Source organism: Lissotriton vulgaris, unplaced genomic scaffold, assembly GCF_964263255.1.
Source record: "Lissotriton vulgaris unplaced genomic scaffold, aLisVul1.2 SCAFFOLD_6235, whole genome shotgun sequence".
Taxonomy (NCBI): domain Eukaryota; kingdom Metazoa; phylum Chordata; class Amphibia; order Caudata; family Salamandridae; genus Lissotriton; species Lissotriton vulgaris.
The window spans coordinates 33738-50349 of NW_028253780.1; the positions used below are offsets into that span (position 1 = coordinate 33738).

Here is a 16612-nt window from a genome sequence, read left to right on the forward strand (position 1 = left end):
TACAATTTCTATTTATTCATTACTTTTTCTGCATTCACAAAAACACAACACATTTGGGGATGCTGCAAATTAAATCAGATAAGATGTTAACCACATATTCATCAATTAATAGTTTTTTAAATCAGTATTACTATACTTTTATGATGGAGAATGTTTTAAAGTAACAAAATGTAAGACGCATTCGAGTTTTATGAAAACTTGTAAATATTTGAATGCAGGAGAATTCATGGATATAACATGGAAAATCCACTGCAACCCGCATGGTATGGGCTATTGCGCCACTTTTGCATGAAAGAAGAACATATTTACAAGACAATGAAAAGCTATGCATCATGATTTGCTTGGCAAAGTAACATAGGCCACCACACTGTTCCAGCATCCTGGAAATAAGTGATATTATATATATATATATATATATATATATATATATATATATATATATATATATATATATATATATATATATATATATATTACCTACTGGCGGTCGCCAGTAGGTAGTTATAGTTAGGATAATTTTCAATGTTAAATCTCAACATTCTATTTTGAATAACTTTGGCGCCGGTTGACGAATCTGCCTGAAATTTTCAGGAAAATGGTCTCATGGCGGTCCGGTCCTTCCCTGAAAGTTTGGGGGGGATTCGTCAAGCGGGGGCCGAGATAAAAGGGGGGTCCCAAAACGCGTTTTCCCCATGTTAATTTCCATAGGGCGGTCGATTTCACTTTTAGCCCGAACGGCTGAATGGATTTCCACCAAACTTGGCAAAATTGTAGGGACTGGTAGCCCGATGTGCCTTTGCTATGTCTCAAGATATGTGCTCCAGTGGATTTTGAGTAATTTAGGTTCAAAAAAATATATATATCTATAGGCGCTCTCCCGTGCGCGCACCCGAGTGCGCTCCAGGCGCGACACGCGACTTGCGCGCAGGAAGCTGATTGGATCTCAGTTGTCTGTAAACATTCTAAACAGTGCGGAGCGGCCGCCATCTTGTGTCTCGGTAAAATCGAGACACAAGGGGTTTGAAAAAAAAAGGGGCAAATGACCATAAGGGGGAAGAGTAGACCCCCTCTGACCCCCTAGGTTTGATGTAGGGACTAAAATAGGGTCCTGCAGGGCATTAAAAATTTTTTTTCGTTTTGCGCGGGGGAAGCGCATGGTACGCGCACCGGAGAAGCACGGGGAAAATCCAGGACCATATTTATGAAGGCCTTGCGCTGTTAGTTTTGCGCTTCCTGTGCGTCAATTTTTGTGACGCACCAGCGGTGTAAAAAAATGCGCATTGTTATGCAATATTTAAAAAGTGACGCATCTATCTAGATGCGTCACTTTTTAAATATAGTGCAACGAGGTACATTTTATTACACTGCTGGTGTTATGCGTCACTTTTCTGTGCGCATTCCTTATGACATTCCAGATGTGTCATATTTAATGTATGACGAATCATGTTGCAGATACAATATGGCGCAGAGTTTTAAAAAGTGACCCATGTACCTAGATGCGTCACTTTTTAAAAAATAGTGTCAGGTATAATGCATGCAGAGGGGGTGTTCCTTGCAAAAAGCTTGGTAATAATGACGCAGTGCGTCACTTTTAGGATGCAGTTGCGCAAAAATCTTGCGCCTGCTTCACAGCAAACCTTTCACATGGTGCTTTTTCCATGTGAAAGGACACATTACTGGAGTTGCGTCACTTTTGTGACGCACTCCTGCAATGCGTTACTTTTGTGTTTACAGATATGTCAGAAATACTCCAGTTTATTCACTGTGTCATAACTTTCTTTTCTAACACTCACCTTCTTTCATTCCTCCTACTTCACTTCCTTTCACCTCTCATACCTTTCTGTTCTTTCTTACTCATTCTCCTTTCAATTATCAATGCACTATATTTCACTTACTCTTCATTTTTTAAGATTATAGCTCTTTGATGAGAATTGGAGGTAGTTCTGAAAAGAACTTTTGGTTTTCTTCTTTTAACTGAAGAGGAACAAAAACAGGAAATAGAAACTGCTCAACAGGAGCAAAAAGAAAAGAAAAAAATTAGGGGTGGGAAGGGCAGTGATGGTTCTCCAATGCCCGAACCATGAGCAGGACACTTTGCTCCCCATAGGTGAGGAGTTGATTGCAGTATCTGCATCTGACGACCCCATGGTTGAATGCAGGTTGAATGTTTGCTACCTGCCCCTGAGATTGTTCTCTTCCAGAAGAAGTTGCTCCTCCTGTTGATGTAGAGGCCCCATCTCTGGGAACCTCCTGTGCCAGAGCCCTGACACTTTCCCGGGCAAAATACTGGGGGTGCCTCCTCTCCACATGGCGAATCATGGTGTAGTTGCCAAAAGAGTATTTTTTTGGGGGGTTACCCCGTGACAGGACCTGTTTGCAGATCCTGCACTCTACTTTTGGTGCATTCACCTTCTTCTGGCCTTCTGGAAACTTAAAAAATTTCCAGATGAAATGTTCCTTCACCTTTGGGGTAGGAGGCTCTTCATCAATGAAGTCATCTTCACTGCTGGATGGTCTGGCAGCCATGATGAATCCAGGAATATGGAGCAGCAAAAAAGGCAGGTCTTTCAGTCACAAAAGTGAAAGAAGAAGTGAAGGAAATGGGTGGGGATTTCATTCATTGTAAAAAAAAACTGTTAGCAACCAATGAAAAGTGTTATTTTAGGGTCACATGACCCGACGCGTTTACGCTGCGCGCTCCGGAGCACTTCCGGGTGCGTTTACGCAGCGCGATCGTAGGCGCTTCCGGGGCGCAAACGTGGCGCGATCGTAGGCGCTTTTCCGTGCGTTTATGCGCCGCGCACGTATGCGCTTCCGAGGGCACTTACGTTGCGCGCCAAAGTGACGTCATCAATCTTTTATAGAAATGCATAATCATTTTCCATATTAAAAAAAACAAATTTTATTTGTATGGTACGAAATGTTTTGCATTATTATTAACTTTTCATTCATATTTTTTTTTCACGAACGACAGTTGCGCTCTGGGTGCGCTTTCAGATGAGCTCTCGGAGAAGCTTACAGGAGAGCTTAGCTGAAAGCTTCCCGGAGCGCGCACCCAGAGCGCAAAAGAAAAAAATTATATAAAAAAAATGAATACTTAAAAAAAAACAGCAAATTGTAAAAAAAAAAAAGGTTAGAAACTCGATATACAAAGGAATTAGCAGTTAAAAAACCTATGAAATTCACTGAAAAAACCATAGGTTTCACACCAGTTATAGTTAGGAATTAGCATTTAAAAAACCTATGAAATTCACTGAAAAAACCATAGGTTTCACACCAGTTATAGTTAGGAATTAGCATTTAAAAAACCTATTAAATTCACTGAAAAAACCATAGGTTTCACACCAGTTATAGTTAGCTGGAAATTTTACTGATATAAAACCATTGAAATTCCCACGTTATAGTTAGTCGGACTCACTATAACTTGCGCGTGCAATGCACTGCTGATGACATCACATATTACATCACTCATGACATGGTCAGTGACATCACTCATGACACCATCCTTGTGACATAGTGACAGACCTCCTTTCACTATAATGTAACCCTTGAGACACATATTCAAAAATAGAAACTGAAATTTTTAAAAAAATGGAGATACCTATATCAGTTACAACAAGCAATTCAGTAATTCCACTATCTATATACACATCCACTCATTCACCAACAGTTCTATATAGTCACTCATACATATACTCACTCATCATATGAAGTGATACACCTATACATCCTGTTACACACCGACATTCATCCAAAAGTTACTCACACACATATTCACACGTGCAAATAAACTATTGGACATCCATTTATTTGAATATAGAGTTATACACACACTTCCACCTTACTTCTATTTAAAATTACACATATTTATTCTCTTAAACAATCACTTATAGAAACACATACTTATTTAAACAGGAACTCTTACAATCTCTTACTCTCACATATACTCACTTATATACATCAATATTCACATATACCAGATTAAAACATATGTAGTTACTGATAAAGACACTAGTGAGACAGTCATTCACTCACTAACAAACACATATAGACACTCATCCACCCATACAGTCCTGTACATATGTTGTCTTCAAAACACATACAAACAAAGAGTCAGTCACTCATGCATCTATGTGCTAAGTAATACCCCCACCAAACCATATAGACACTCATACTGATACTAATAATAATATCAAATAACCCATATACATACGCATGTTGCTACTTATCAACACATGTAGCCACTTATACACAAAGTGAAACACTAATATATGTATTTAAATTTTTAAACATAACTCACTAATATTTATTTTTCAGAAAGACACATATTCACTGGATGGTGTCATCAGTGATGTCATGAGTGATGTCACTGACCATGTCATGAGTGATGTAATATGTGATGTCATCAGCAGTGCATTGCACGCGCAAGTTATAGTGAGTCCGACTAACTATAACGTGGGAATTTCAATGGTTTTATATCAGTAAAATTTCCAGCTAACTATAACTGGTGTGAAACCTATGGTTTTTTCAGTGAATTTAATAGGTTTTTTAAATGCTAATTCCTAACTATAACTGGTGTGAAACCTATGGTTTTTTCAGTGAATTTATATATATATATATGTATGTATGTATGTATGTATGTATATATATATATATATATATACATATACATATACATATATATATATATATATATACAGAGAGAGAGAGAGTGAAGACAGGGTTCTGCTTACACACCTTGCTATGTTAGCATTAGGGTATGAAAAGTTTAAACGATATTTTACACATTTGCAGCTTTTGCACACAACACAACATGTAACTGTTGTTGTAAGTTAAACTGCTTTTTTTCTTCACATGAGAACGGTCTTTTTTTTACATCCCTATACTGACAACGCGACCTTAGTCTGTAGACTGTGTGCAGATTTCTTCAAGGTAATAATAACAATCAACTTAAATGCTGGGTTGGGAAGATCTGTTAGCCGCAGCAATGGTAAAAGACTATTCATTATTCTGGCAGATCATTGCAAGTGGCAATAAGTCCAGTAGCTAGCCCAGCTTTATCATCTGGCACCTTGCACTTGGTTACATCATTTTGCACACTTTTATGCAGTTGCGTATTTTACATTGCATTAGTGCAAATATAGTTGTGAAACTCATATGTATTATACTTTTAATTGATGATGTTTAAATTTTTTTGTAAAGATTTAGTGACTATAATTTATCAATGTAAACTATTTTTATTGTGTCAGAATTAACGAAGATGTTTTTTACATTGGGAATATTAGTCAATTTTGAAATTGAATAAAGGTATACAAAATACATGTAAAGTTATCAATTTTAATTACATTGTTTCCAAAAAGTGCTTATTAACATACAAAATCAATTTAATTTGTGTAAAATTTTCAACTTTGAAATGCTGACACTGTCATGGGTTATTAATATTGGCAGAAGCACACCAATACAGACTGTTAACTTTATGACATGGAAACAAGAAACACACAACTCTCCCATCATTCTATGCAAACAAAATTGTTTTATAATACTGAGGTTGTATGACACTATTGCAACTTAGATATTACATTCATATAGCATACCTCCTGTTTTCTGTAATTTTGTAAACATCTTAGGGTAAATTTCTTTATAGAGGACAAGCTCTTGAAGCCTGTTTATGAGATCTGATTGTGATCCGATTCCAGAAACACCCAAACTTTGGCACGCATTCATCAGTTCTTCATTTGTAGCCTATGAAAATACTGTGTGTTAAGACTGATTATAATAATTAATTTCATCTGCAACTACCATAAACTTACTCTGCTAATTGTAGTTAAAATATTTTAAGCAGTTCATAGACATGCTGTTGCTCTTTTTTTTCACAAACACATATTACCTATAACAGTTTGAACAATTATCCTCTTTAGATTGTAATTTTTTAATTCCAAAAAATGTCATTTGTTTAATGTAGAACACAAACAAAGGCACAATGCAGAGGATCAATCCAATTCCCCTAAATTGATATTCAGAAATATAATTGAGAGTAGGGTACACTACATGCACATTTCACATAAAACCCCTAATATTTCTTCATTGGTCCATTATGCTGCCTTGTATGAACCTGAAAACCTATTAGCAACAAACATCTTAAGAAAAAATTGTATAACCTGAAAGTATGTGCTATTTCTGAGGATAGCACATGGATCCATAATGGAGACATAATGTAGTCTGTCCCAATGGTGTAGAGGCCACAACTTAATTCCTACATGACTGCCAAGCAGTCGGCCATGTATAGGGGCATTAGCAGGATGCATACTCATGGTGGTTATTGCTCATGCATTTTAATGTTGGCTACAGGGCTATCTGGCAATAATGTAGCCCTTTAAATAACAGTATTAATTATTTCATCTTCAAAATGAAAATATATAAATGGGATTTTCTTTGTAAACCTATTAAAAAATACACCAATTTTATATAATGTAAGAATTTGTCTATCATGGCAGAGGGAAACATTACAATGGTTTTATTTTCCCTTACCACTACGGTTTCACCTGTTGACAAACTACAGTAAAAAAGTCACTCCATGTCTGCCCACCTACATTATGTTGGCAGACATGTTTCCACTTCTCAAACAGCCCTCAATGCACAGGTCATTTGGCGAAGTTTTGCCAATAGCAGAAACAGAGTAGTCATTACCGGTGCCAAACATATGGTCTGACAGCAATTAGATTTGGTGGGCGGACCACTGTATTAGCGGTGATGGAACTCTGTCTGCATTGCAACGAAACACCCTGGGCACCAATGTATACAGCAGGCCTTAAGTCTTAAATGGTTGTAGATGTTAATTTAGATTGAAAATTGTAGATGAAACCAGGTCACTATTACTTACATTGGTCATCAAATAACGGGTAAAAAGAAAAATAACTTTTGCATTGTTGAAATATTTTTATTAACTAACACTTTAACCTCATTCCCACTACTGCAACTTCTAATTACAGGTTTAGTTTTTTTTTTTAGAAGGGGCTAGTTTTACATGTAGCATTTCCGAGATGTACTTGCTAGACACTCAATTGTACTAATTACCTTGTTGTTGAACCTGTGATTAAAAAATGTTTAATAAAATAATTTAAATAGCTATGGAAATAATGTAGGAGTTATAATTATTATGCATTCCTTACTAAAAGAAAAAAACAATACAGTCTTGGTTGTCCCAGATGCTTAATTTTATAGTGCTCTGTGGTGCACTTAGATGAACATTGAAACAATGCATTTCTAAGAACCCCTTCACACAAAGTAATATGTATAACATACTTTGTAATTACATCTGAAAAACAAATCAAAAAATATAACGTGGAAATTATGATACCATACAGAGTGATCAATTAATTTGATAAACAATTTATACCAACATGTCAAGTCTCTGATTTTGAAAATTGTATAACACAATTAAAATTAATACCTGCGTTGATTCCAGAAGTAGCAAGATTTTATCTTCATTCATTGTTTTGTCTTCTTCTTTTATAAGAGTTTCATCTCTACACCTCAATGGCAACCCTTTCTTCACTTCACTTTTTGGCACCTTAGGGCCCACCCTGGTTGCACTACCAACCCAAGGCACAAAGTTTGAGTAGTCCAGTTGTGTACAATAAGGGTTTTTCCGATCATTCCCTAAAACATTAGTAGGCAATAACAATTAATTAATATAAAACAATTTATTTTTTGTTTCTAAAAAATAATTAACTTCAAAAATATTGTTTCAAGTTTATTAGGAATTCATTAAGTTATCATCTTGGTACAATATAAAATAGTTGAATTTGACATTTTAGGGTTATAGTAACTGAATAGAAATGCATCCTTTAGAAGACAGCAGAACAGCGAAAAATAATAATTGTTGGGCAGGTGCGTAATAAAAACAAATAAAAAAATGTGAACAAATCAATCAATCAGGATTGTTAAAGCAAGGCTAATCACCATGAGGGTATCCAGGAACTAGGATCATGCTGCAATCAGTTGAAGAGGTATTTTTTTACTTCATTTCTGATTTCAAGGAGAAAGAGTGCTGTACAATATGGAAGTAAAGTCCATTCCAGGGCGTGGCAACAAAATAATAGAAGGAGCATCCTCTGATGCAGCTTCAGCAGATACCGGGAGTGCGAGCAAAATTGATGGAGGCAAAGCACAGTTGTCTGGATGGCTGCTGGTAGTTCAGTGTGGTGGATAATGCAGCTGGTCTCTGGTCGTGGAGGTCTAATATGCATATATCAGCATCTCAAATCGGTATTTCGTTTGGATGGTAGTGAATGGAAGTACCCGAGGTGGTGGATGATGTGAGTCCATTTGGGAAGTCTTTGGATGAGTCTGGACACTGCGTTCTGGATCATCTAGAGTCAATTTAGGTGCTGGGGGGTGAATCCTGCATACAGCTTGTTGCCGTTGTAAAGCCAGCTGGTGACTCGTGCTTGGGTGATATTTTTCTTGGTATTTACGTAGAGTCATTGTAAGATCTTTCAGTGCATGTTAGTATGGTGTTGAAGCTGAGGGAGTATGAGACTGTGTTGATCTGCCATTTCCTTTTGAGCTGTCTACCACCAATGATGCTAAGCATATGGAGTTGTTTTTTTGGAGTATCAATAAATCAATCAATCAATCAGCATTTGTAAAGCGCCCTAATCACCCGTAAGGGTCTCAAGGCGCTGAGGGGGGGGGGGGGTCGCTACTGCTAGAACAGCCAGGTCTTGAGTGGTTTCCTGATGAGAGGTCCAGGGTCATCCGTAGGTGGGTGGGGAGGGTGTTCCATGTCTTGGCTGCCAGGTAGGAGAAGGATCTTCCCCCGATGGTAGTTCTGCGGGATAGCGGGACGGAGGCGAGGGCGAGGCTGGCGGAGCAAAGCTGACGGGTGGGTGTGTAGAAGGTGAGTCAGTCGTTGAGGTACTTCGGGCCCGTGTTGTGGAGAGTCTTGTGTGCATGGGTGAGGAGCCTGAACGTGATCCTCTTGTTGACAGGGAGCCAGTGCAGGTCTTTCAGGTGGGCAGAGATTTGGCTGGGATGTCAGGATGAGTTGGGCTGAAGCGTTCCGAATGCGTTGGAGTCTTTTCTGGAGTTTGGCTGCGGTTCCAGCTTAGAGGGTGTTCCCTGAAGACTGGACAAGCCCCTTGATATTGCCCTTGGTACCCTGATCATCTTTCGAGTCCTGATTCGGACCGGGATACATACTTTCCAAACTGGCCACCCCATGATCTCTAACGTGCATATAAGAAAGAAAAAACAAAAGAGCACTGATTGAACCCTCTGAAATTAACCAAACAGAAGGCATACCAGCGACGAAAAGGCCACGCAATTTCTGCGGGATATATATATTCCATACTGGCCTCATCAAGATCTCCAGCAAGTCAGGAATAGAACTTGCCATACCTCTGAAACATAACAAACAGGAGACATCTGAGCGACGACGGCACCACTTACATTCTTACCCTGAAGAAGTCCCTAGAGGATAAAATGCGTCGGCGATAAACCCCGTGTTTTATACATCACTTTTGAATAAAAGAACTTCACAACTAAGAAGATCCACTTATGTGATTATTTATGTTACACTTGAAAATAATGTGTGGTGCACCTTTGCCTTAATAATTTACCTGAAGTTCTTGATTGAACTAACATTGTAACAGTGGGTGTCAGACAGTGTGCACACATACTGCCCTTACCGATTCAGGGGTGGGAACCGACTTTCTTGGAGTTATTGGGATTAGGTGCTGTAAATTGGGAAGTTTCCACTGTTGTCCTCCTCCTGGAACTGGTCATGTGTTAAGCTGTCTGGACGCGGCGCCAGGCTTTCTCGAGGGTGCGGCAGGTTTTCTTGGAGTCTTTGAGTTCGCTGGTGAACCACGAGGCTTTCTTGCTGCAGGGTCTGCTGGGTGGTGTCTTCAGTGGTGCGAGTTCGTCGGCGCAGTTGGTGAGCCACTGAGTGATGTTGCGGGCTGCCTCGTTGGGGTCCATCGTGTTGTTGGGTGGGTTCAGGCTGAGGGCGGTGGTCAGCCGGTCGACGGTGATCTTGCCCCAGCTTCTGCGGGGAACCTGTTGCAGGTGTTGCTGGGTCGTGGTTCTCCTGAACCTGAAGTGGACGCAGCTGTGGTCTGTCCAGTGTAGTCCGGTTGAGTTGCTGAAGGAGATGTGCTTGCTGGAGGACAAGATGGGGTGAAGCGTGTGGCCGGGTTAGTGGGTGGGTGTGTTCACCAGTTGCTTGATTCAGAGGTTGGCGAGGTTGTCCAGCAGGGCGGCAGTATTGCAGTCCTTGTTGTTCTCAGGTGGAAGTTGAGGTCCCCTAGGAGGATGTAGTCTGTGGAGGTGAGGGCGTGTGGACTGACAAAGTCAGCGATGTCTTAGCTGAATTGTGTGCGTGGTCCCGGGGGTCTGTAGATGAGGGTGCCTCTGAGGGTGGTCTTGGGGTCGATGTGTATCTGGAAGTGAAGGTGCTCGGCAGCGGTGAGGGTGTCATCGAACTTGGTCGTGATGCGGATGGTGTTTCTGTGGACGATGGCGATGCCTCCTCCGGTTAAGTTGATGCGGTCACTCCGGGGGATCTTGTAGCCTTCTGGGATGGCTATGGTGATGTCGGGGGATGAGGAGGTGTTCATCCATGTTTCCGTGAGGAAGGCGACGTCTGGTGATGTTGTGTGGAGGAGTGGGTACAAGCTCAACAGGCTACTAGGTTTCATTCCTCTGGGAATTGTTTTTTCACAATATGACCAGTTCTGTCTTGTCTATTATGAGCTGTAGGCAGTTTTTCTTTATACAGTCGTTGATGCTTGTCAAGCATTTGTGGTAGCTTGTGCCGGTGGAGGCTGTTTTTTTTTATGACTTTGATGACGAGCTGGGTGTCATCTTTCTACAAAATGATGTCGATACCATAACTTTAAATGATGTGCAATGTAGGAATGACTAGATAAATTTGACAACATGTAGTACTACATCTTCGATGGAATATTTGATATGCTAACCTATCCGATTAAAATGAAAATACATGTTTACATAACTTTCAGCACTATGAAACCCATTGAAAATTACATTGTCTAAAAGACAAATGAAAAATATTACAAAACAAATATATTTTTCCCAAGGATATATAGTTTTGGACATTAAAAAACCTCATATAAATCTCATTGTATAAATATTAAAATAACAGTTGAAACCATTGAAAAAACATGATTAATAAAGGAGACACCTCTCCAATGTAAAAATCCTAATAACCCATTCCAATAGTAATCAAAATACATGGTGTGCTACTTCAAACACTTGGACATGGATACACACTGTGTAAGATATTTGGTTCCATCTCATCATGCATAAGAAAGGGAAGGCACAGTAACCCAAGGTGTTCACTCTTCTTTTTTTCTCCAAAAATATTTGTGGGATGTGCATTTTATTTCAATAGAAAAAGCTTGTTTCCCTAATTTTTCAAATTCATAATTCTACTTAGAATAGTTGATAGCTCTACATATTGTTTTTAAAAATACTGTTTGCATGTCAATACATAAAATACACCATCACAGTTAATATTAGCAAATGAATGTTGTATTTAAGTTATTTATCACTTGAGCCTTATGTAAGAAGGCATACATTCATAGCAGTATCAATACATCTTAGAAACAAATACATTTATGGTGAAATTTACATATATGGAACATGCATAGGCACCACTGTATGATTACTGAGAATGTGACATTGAGGTTTGCCTTTGTTAATGTTTCTCAATGCATCGGATGGATTTTCTTGTGCTATGACATGTACAGTAACACTTTTTGAAAATAACAGCCGAAATCCTACCTTTATCTTGATAAAACTATATTCTAAGTACATTTTTAAATTACGCCTATTTTCAGATTAAAAAAACAAAATACTTACCATCACAAATACCGCTAGCAATAATTCTGTACTCAATATTTTCCCAAGATTTTTCAATGTCGACTTGTAATTCCTCCTCTTTTTGATCATGCAGTATGGGTCTTTTGAAAAGATGAACTGGGAAATAAATATAAATGTAGCACTTTAGATATACTCTGATTAGTATAGAATTTATTATATTTATGTGAGTTCAATTCTCAAAGAATGGATCAGGTGGCCATGATGATCAAAGTGTTCCTTAATTATTGTAATTTCAGCATCCCAAAAAAAATGTGGATAACTGAAAAATGTTGTAACACCAAATCATTTTGCTATCTAGCTTGAAAAACTTAGTATAAATATTAACAACAAATGAGTGATCATACTTCATACTTCATACTTCAAAGTACACAAGCCACTGTTCATAAACTGACCATGTATGACATTTTATTGCTAGGGTGAAACGTGCATGGCCTGCAATATAAATTGTATGCTGACCTATAATAAATAATAGATTAAAGTAGGTGAAATGAGCAAACAAAATGGTAGCATGAAATTAAATGACCAAGCCATTAAATAACAATGTTCTGTAATGCTAATTCCATTAGATTGTATCAAATACCGCATTTGAATGTTTTCAATTTTAAATTGATACACAAATAGACATATTGATACGGGCAGTCAATATGATTAGTGACCAAAAGAGAGATAACTCACAGTGCTTTTACTTTCACCGTAAATTGCAGAATACCAGGAAGAAGTAGAAACTGAGAGTTTATACTATTATCAATGGCTTATGGGAAATTAAATGATTACTTACTAGGAATATCAAATGACAGCTTCCAGTTTGCATCACCAACTAAAATTGCCGGATGGTGTCCACATCTAATGCAATAGAAGTTGTAAGAATACTTCCTCATTGCTGCGAAATGGAAGAATGCCTTTCTAAGAGAGTCTTGATGAAATTTTATCCCCATGAAATCTTCCATTGTAGTTAGGAAACGTCCAATTGCTGTGTGGTTCTATTGAGTATAAAGTATGCTAAATATTACTAACATAATCTGTTATTATTTTTCATTTGTTATTTAAATATTAACCACAGACTATCACATCCTAATATTAAATACAACAAAGGTTATGAAATGTGTTAATTATCACGCACATCCTCAGCAACATATTGAATGATAAAGAAAAGGTTTTTGACTTAGAAGTCAAGATAAACGTATTCCCTCCAAATAAAATTATTGAGATCTTTAACCGTTGATGACACACAACAATCAGCATCTTTATAAGCAATGTTTGAAGTATTTGCCAAACACGTTTCTGACTTAATACTTTTGCTTTAAAGAAATTGAAAAAAAAATTGATTTCCACAATCAATTTCCCATCATTTTTTTCATAAAACAGTGCCATAAATATAATTGGCTTGTAATAATATCGCTGAGAATGTTTAAAACAAAGGATTCTGTACCAAGAAAGAAATTGATTTTAAAAACATTAAACTGAAGCTAATTTTAAGTAGTTAAATTGAAGCTGTTCGTTTTATACATGTTTCATAATTCATTTTTCAAAATCCAAAATTAATATATTCAAGATTAACATAAAACCTATAACTAGATGATTAAAACATATGTACTGCTCTGTCCAATTGAAAGTTCAAGAGAGTATCAATGTTGAGTTAGAGGATGGGAATCCTGTCCACAGTGAATTAACTGTACAAGTAAAGATATTGCAATCACTATATTTGGTATAACGTTAAATCGTAAATCAATTTTTTAAAGTAGTATTACGCATCACAATGTGAAATTTAATTAAATGGGCATGTACTTGTTGAATACTTGAAATAGTGTTGACTAGTGTAAAAAACACATACAAATACACACACACATAGTGGTACACATGCACACACAAGGACACATATTCACAAACACACACACAAACACACACAGTACCTGAAATGAAGAGGTCATAAGAACACACAGAGGAATCGTCAAAAATATCTTGTCATTAAAATTGTGAAATCCTGATGTATAATCTTGGTACCGTACCGGGCTAGCACAAATGGGACAAATCTTCACATAAACATATATACCTTATTCAAAGGGGAAAAATAAGACATAAATTATTATAAACACCCCTATCTAAAAAACAATTATAGCAAATGACATTAATGAAATACTATCCAACCTTGCATTAGTTATATCTTCTATCAAGCACTCAAGGCTAAAAAAAGTTTAGTTTCCTTGTTCTTTTCTAACTTGACAATAGCCAACACTTAATAGCCAGGAATGGTTCAATACTATGACATAAGGTAAATGCCTTTCTTAATTGTAACTATTATTAATGAAACCACAACATATTGTTAGTTTGGAATTTTTTGATGTGTGAATCATTATGCTATTTTAATTGTATATCACGGTGCACTATGCTATGCCATGTTTTCCTGTGTCCTATTGCTAATTGCTTAAAAAATTGTCTGTTTGTGTTATTCATCTTTTTTCTGAGAAGGGTATACTATTTTTTTAGATGTAGTATATATGCAAACTTAATTTTTAGAATGGTAAACCTTCTCTGCATGCTGATCAACACGATTGGTATTGAGCACACTACCAACAAATGGTGTCTGTATAGTTGACACAGATTCATCATCCATAATAGCTGTATTATTTATTAGTATCACAGTTTTTTTAAAAATGGTAAAAGAATATATCTAAAATATTTTATATTCATTACTCTTATGTTTAGATACGATAATTAAAGCAAAACACCATGCATATATATTAGTTTACATAACTGTATGTTTTTTGAGATTTCTTACACCAAGTTAAGGGGTTGATTAGGATTGCGGATTTTCCGCATCCTCTGGGCCGGCAAAGTCAACGCCGTCCCGGAGGATGCGGAAAATCCGCTGCGGACGCACCAAAGACCCACCTCCATATTAGGATGGCTGGTGGGTCCTGTTTTCTGTCCGCAGCTTTTCTGCAGCGGTTGCCTTACAACCGCGGTGGAAAATCCCTAATATGGTGGCGGTGTCTCTCAGACATCGCCAGCCATATTAGGATGTGTTTAAAAACATGCTTTTCCGCGGCGGGTTTTACGCCGTGGAAAAGCATGTGGATCTTCACTGCGGGGCCCCGTTGCGGGCCCCCTGGCTGAAGGTAGGGTGGCGGGTGCACATGGGGGGTACCCATGTTACCCCCCTGCATTTGTATGCAGAAATCGGCAGTCACCGCACCGCATGCTTTCTGCATACAAATGCAATGCTTGAAGCCGCACCCGCCGCAATGTTAATAATAGAGGATGTGACAGCCAGGGTGGCGGTCACATCCTAATAGAACACGAGGGAACTCCGCATGCCATGCGGAGGTTCCCTACTCCTCTATGGTCGCGGACGGACGCAAGTCCGTCCGCGATCATAATGTTCCCGCCAAGAGTGTGTTTGTGTATGTTAAAACACCCTCCTGCTATACCAATGACCACCAATCTTTTATTTAATTAAACTATGTATTTATAGTGACAACAATAACGCATTACTTGGTCTATCAAACATTGTGACTTTTGGATAAGTCCATAAGATCCATATTATGGATCTTACTTCAAAAATATTGCACTGCTGCACACAAAAAAGACAGGGCACACCTGCATCCATCGTTCACAGTACTAGCATAGTAGTAAATAGTCATAAGGGTATAAGTTCAAAACAACTTAAAAAATGGAACAGGGGGGACGGGGGATGGTGGAGGGGACATGAGTGGGGTTAGGGGGAATAGATTAATGTGCATCATAATGTTGAGGATCACCCTCATCTGCATCCATGGATTCATAACACCAGACACCAGGAGCTGGAACTTAGGGGTAATGACCGCCACTGGGGATGCGGGGACTGCTGGGAATTCGGTTGTCCACTGTATGCATTGTTTTACTGAGATGCCAATAAAAACACATTTGATCAAAAAAAAATGGAACTAACATTTGGGAAACAAATTTAGTCAAGATATTATCAATATCTTATTTTGAACACCGTCAATTTCTGTTAGAATCTATGTCATTTCTTTTACGGGAGCAGTCAAAATTCCCATGTGTAGCTTCAGTTATCCCAAAAAAGACAATGAATTGACTTTCCATGTAGCCTAAATTTCACTGCTATAACAATTTGATGTTTAAATTACTCACTATAAAAAAACAAAAGATAACATAAACAATGTTTGTCAAGATACACAAAAGGGTCAAGAATTTCCAAAGATGGATGTAAAGGCCTTACCGCACTTTCCTACTGCATGAATTTTATCATTTGTTGGATCATTGTGTTCACCAGAATGGTTTTAATAAATGGCCTATGAGTTTAGTGACATCATGCCACTGACCATCACCGCCTTTTTGAGAACTGTTCATCACCACTGCATTTACTGCTTATTAGCAGTAAATTGGGAGGCAAATGTACTCGGTGGTGAATTTACCTCAGTACAGTGCATCTTATTAGGAACTTGAAAGAAAAGTCTGTGCTGCAATACCTGAAGGGCACCCAAACCGGGGCTCTTTGTCGGGGATCTTTTGTTCCTGCCGGTGGGTGCAGTGGGTGTTAGTCCTAAAACAATTTTATTGGGAGTGGTAAACTGCCTAGTTGAAAGAGTGAGAGGGGCACAGGACTAGTAATGATGTATCTAGTAGTGTATGTCCAGCTCTCAAGTGATCAACATGTTTTGTGCCATTATTGCCGTATGGATCAGGGCACTTCCTCAAGATT

At 38.1% G+C, this 16612-nt stretch overlaps 1 protein-coding gene across 1 annotated transcript in view; it reads right to left on the reverse strand.

Moving 5' to 3' along the window:
• LOC147660758 (uncharacterized) overlaps positions 1 to 16612 on the reverse strand; it is an 80048-nt gene that overhangs the window by 24751 nt on the left and 38685 nt on the right. Inside the window, exons 3-5 of the mRNA XM_086951480.1 lie at positions 11890 to 12006; positions 7451 to 7659; positions 5595 to 5742 (exon numbers count right to left, since the gene is read on the reverse strand). Coding sequence (XP_086807606.1) covers positions 5595 to 5742; positions 7451 to 7659; positions 11890 to 12006 — 474 coding nt within the window. The remainder of the gene's footprint in view (positions 1 to 5594; positions 5743 to 7450; positions 7660 to 11889; positions 12007 to 16612) is intronic.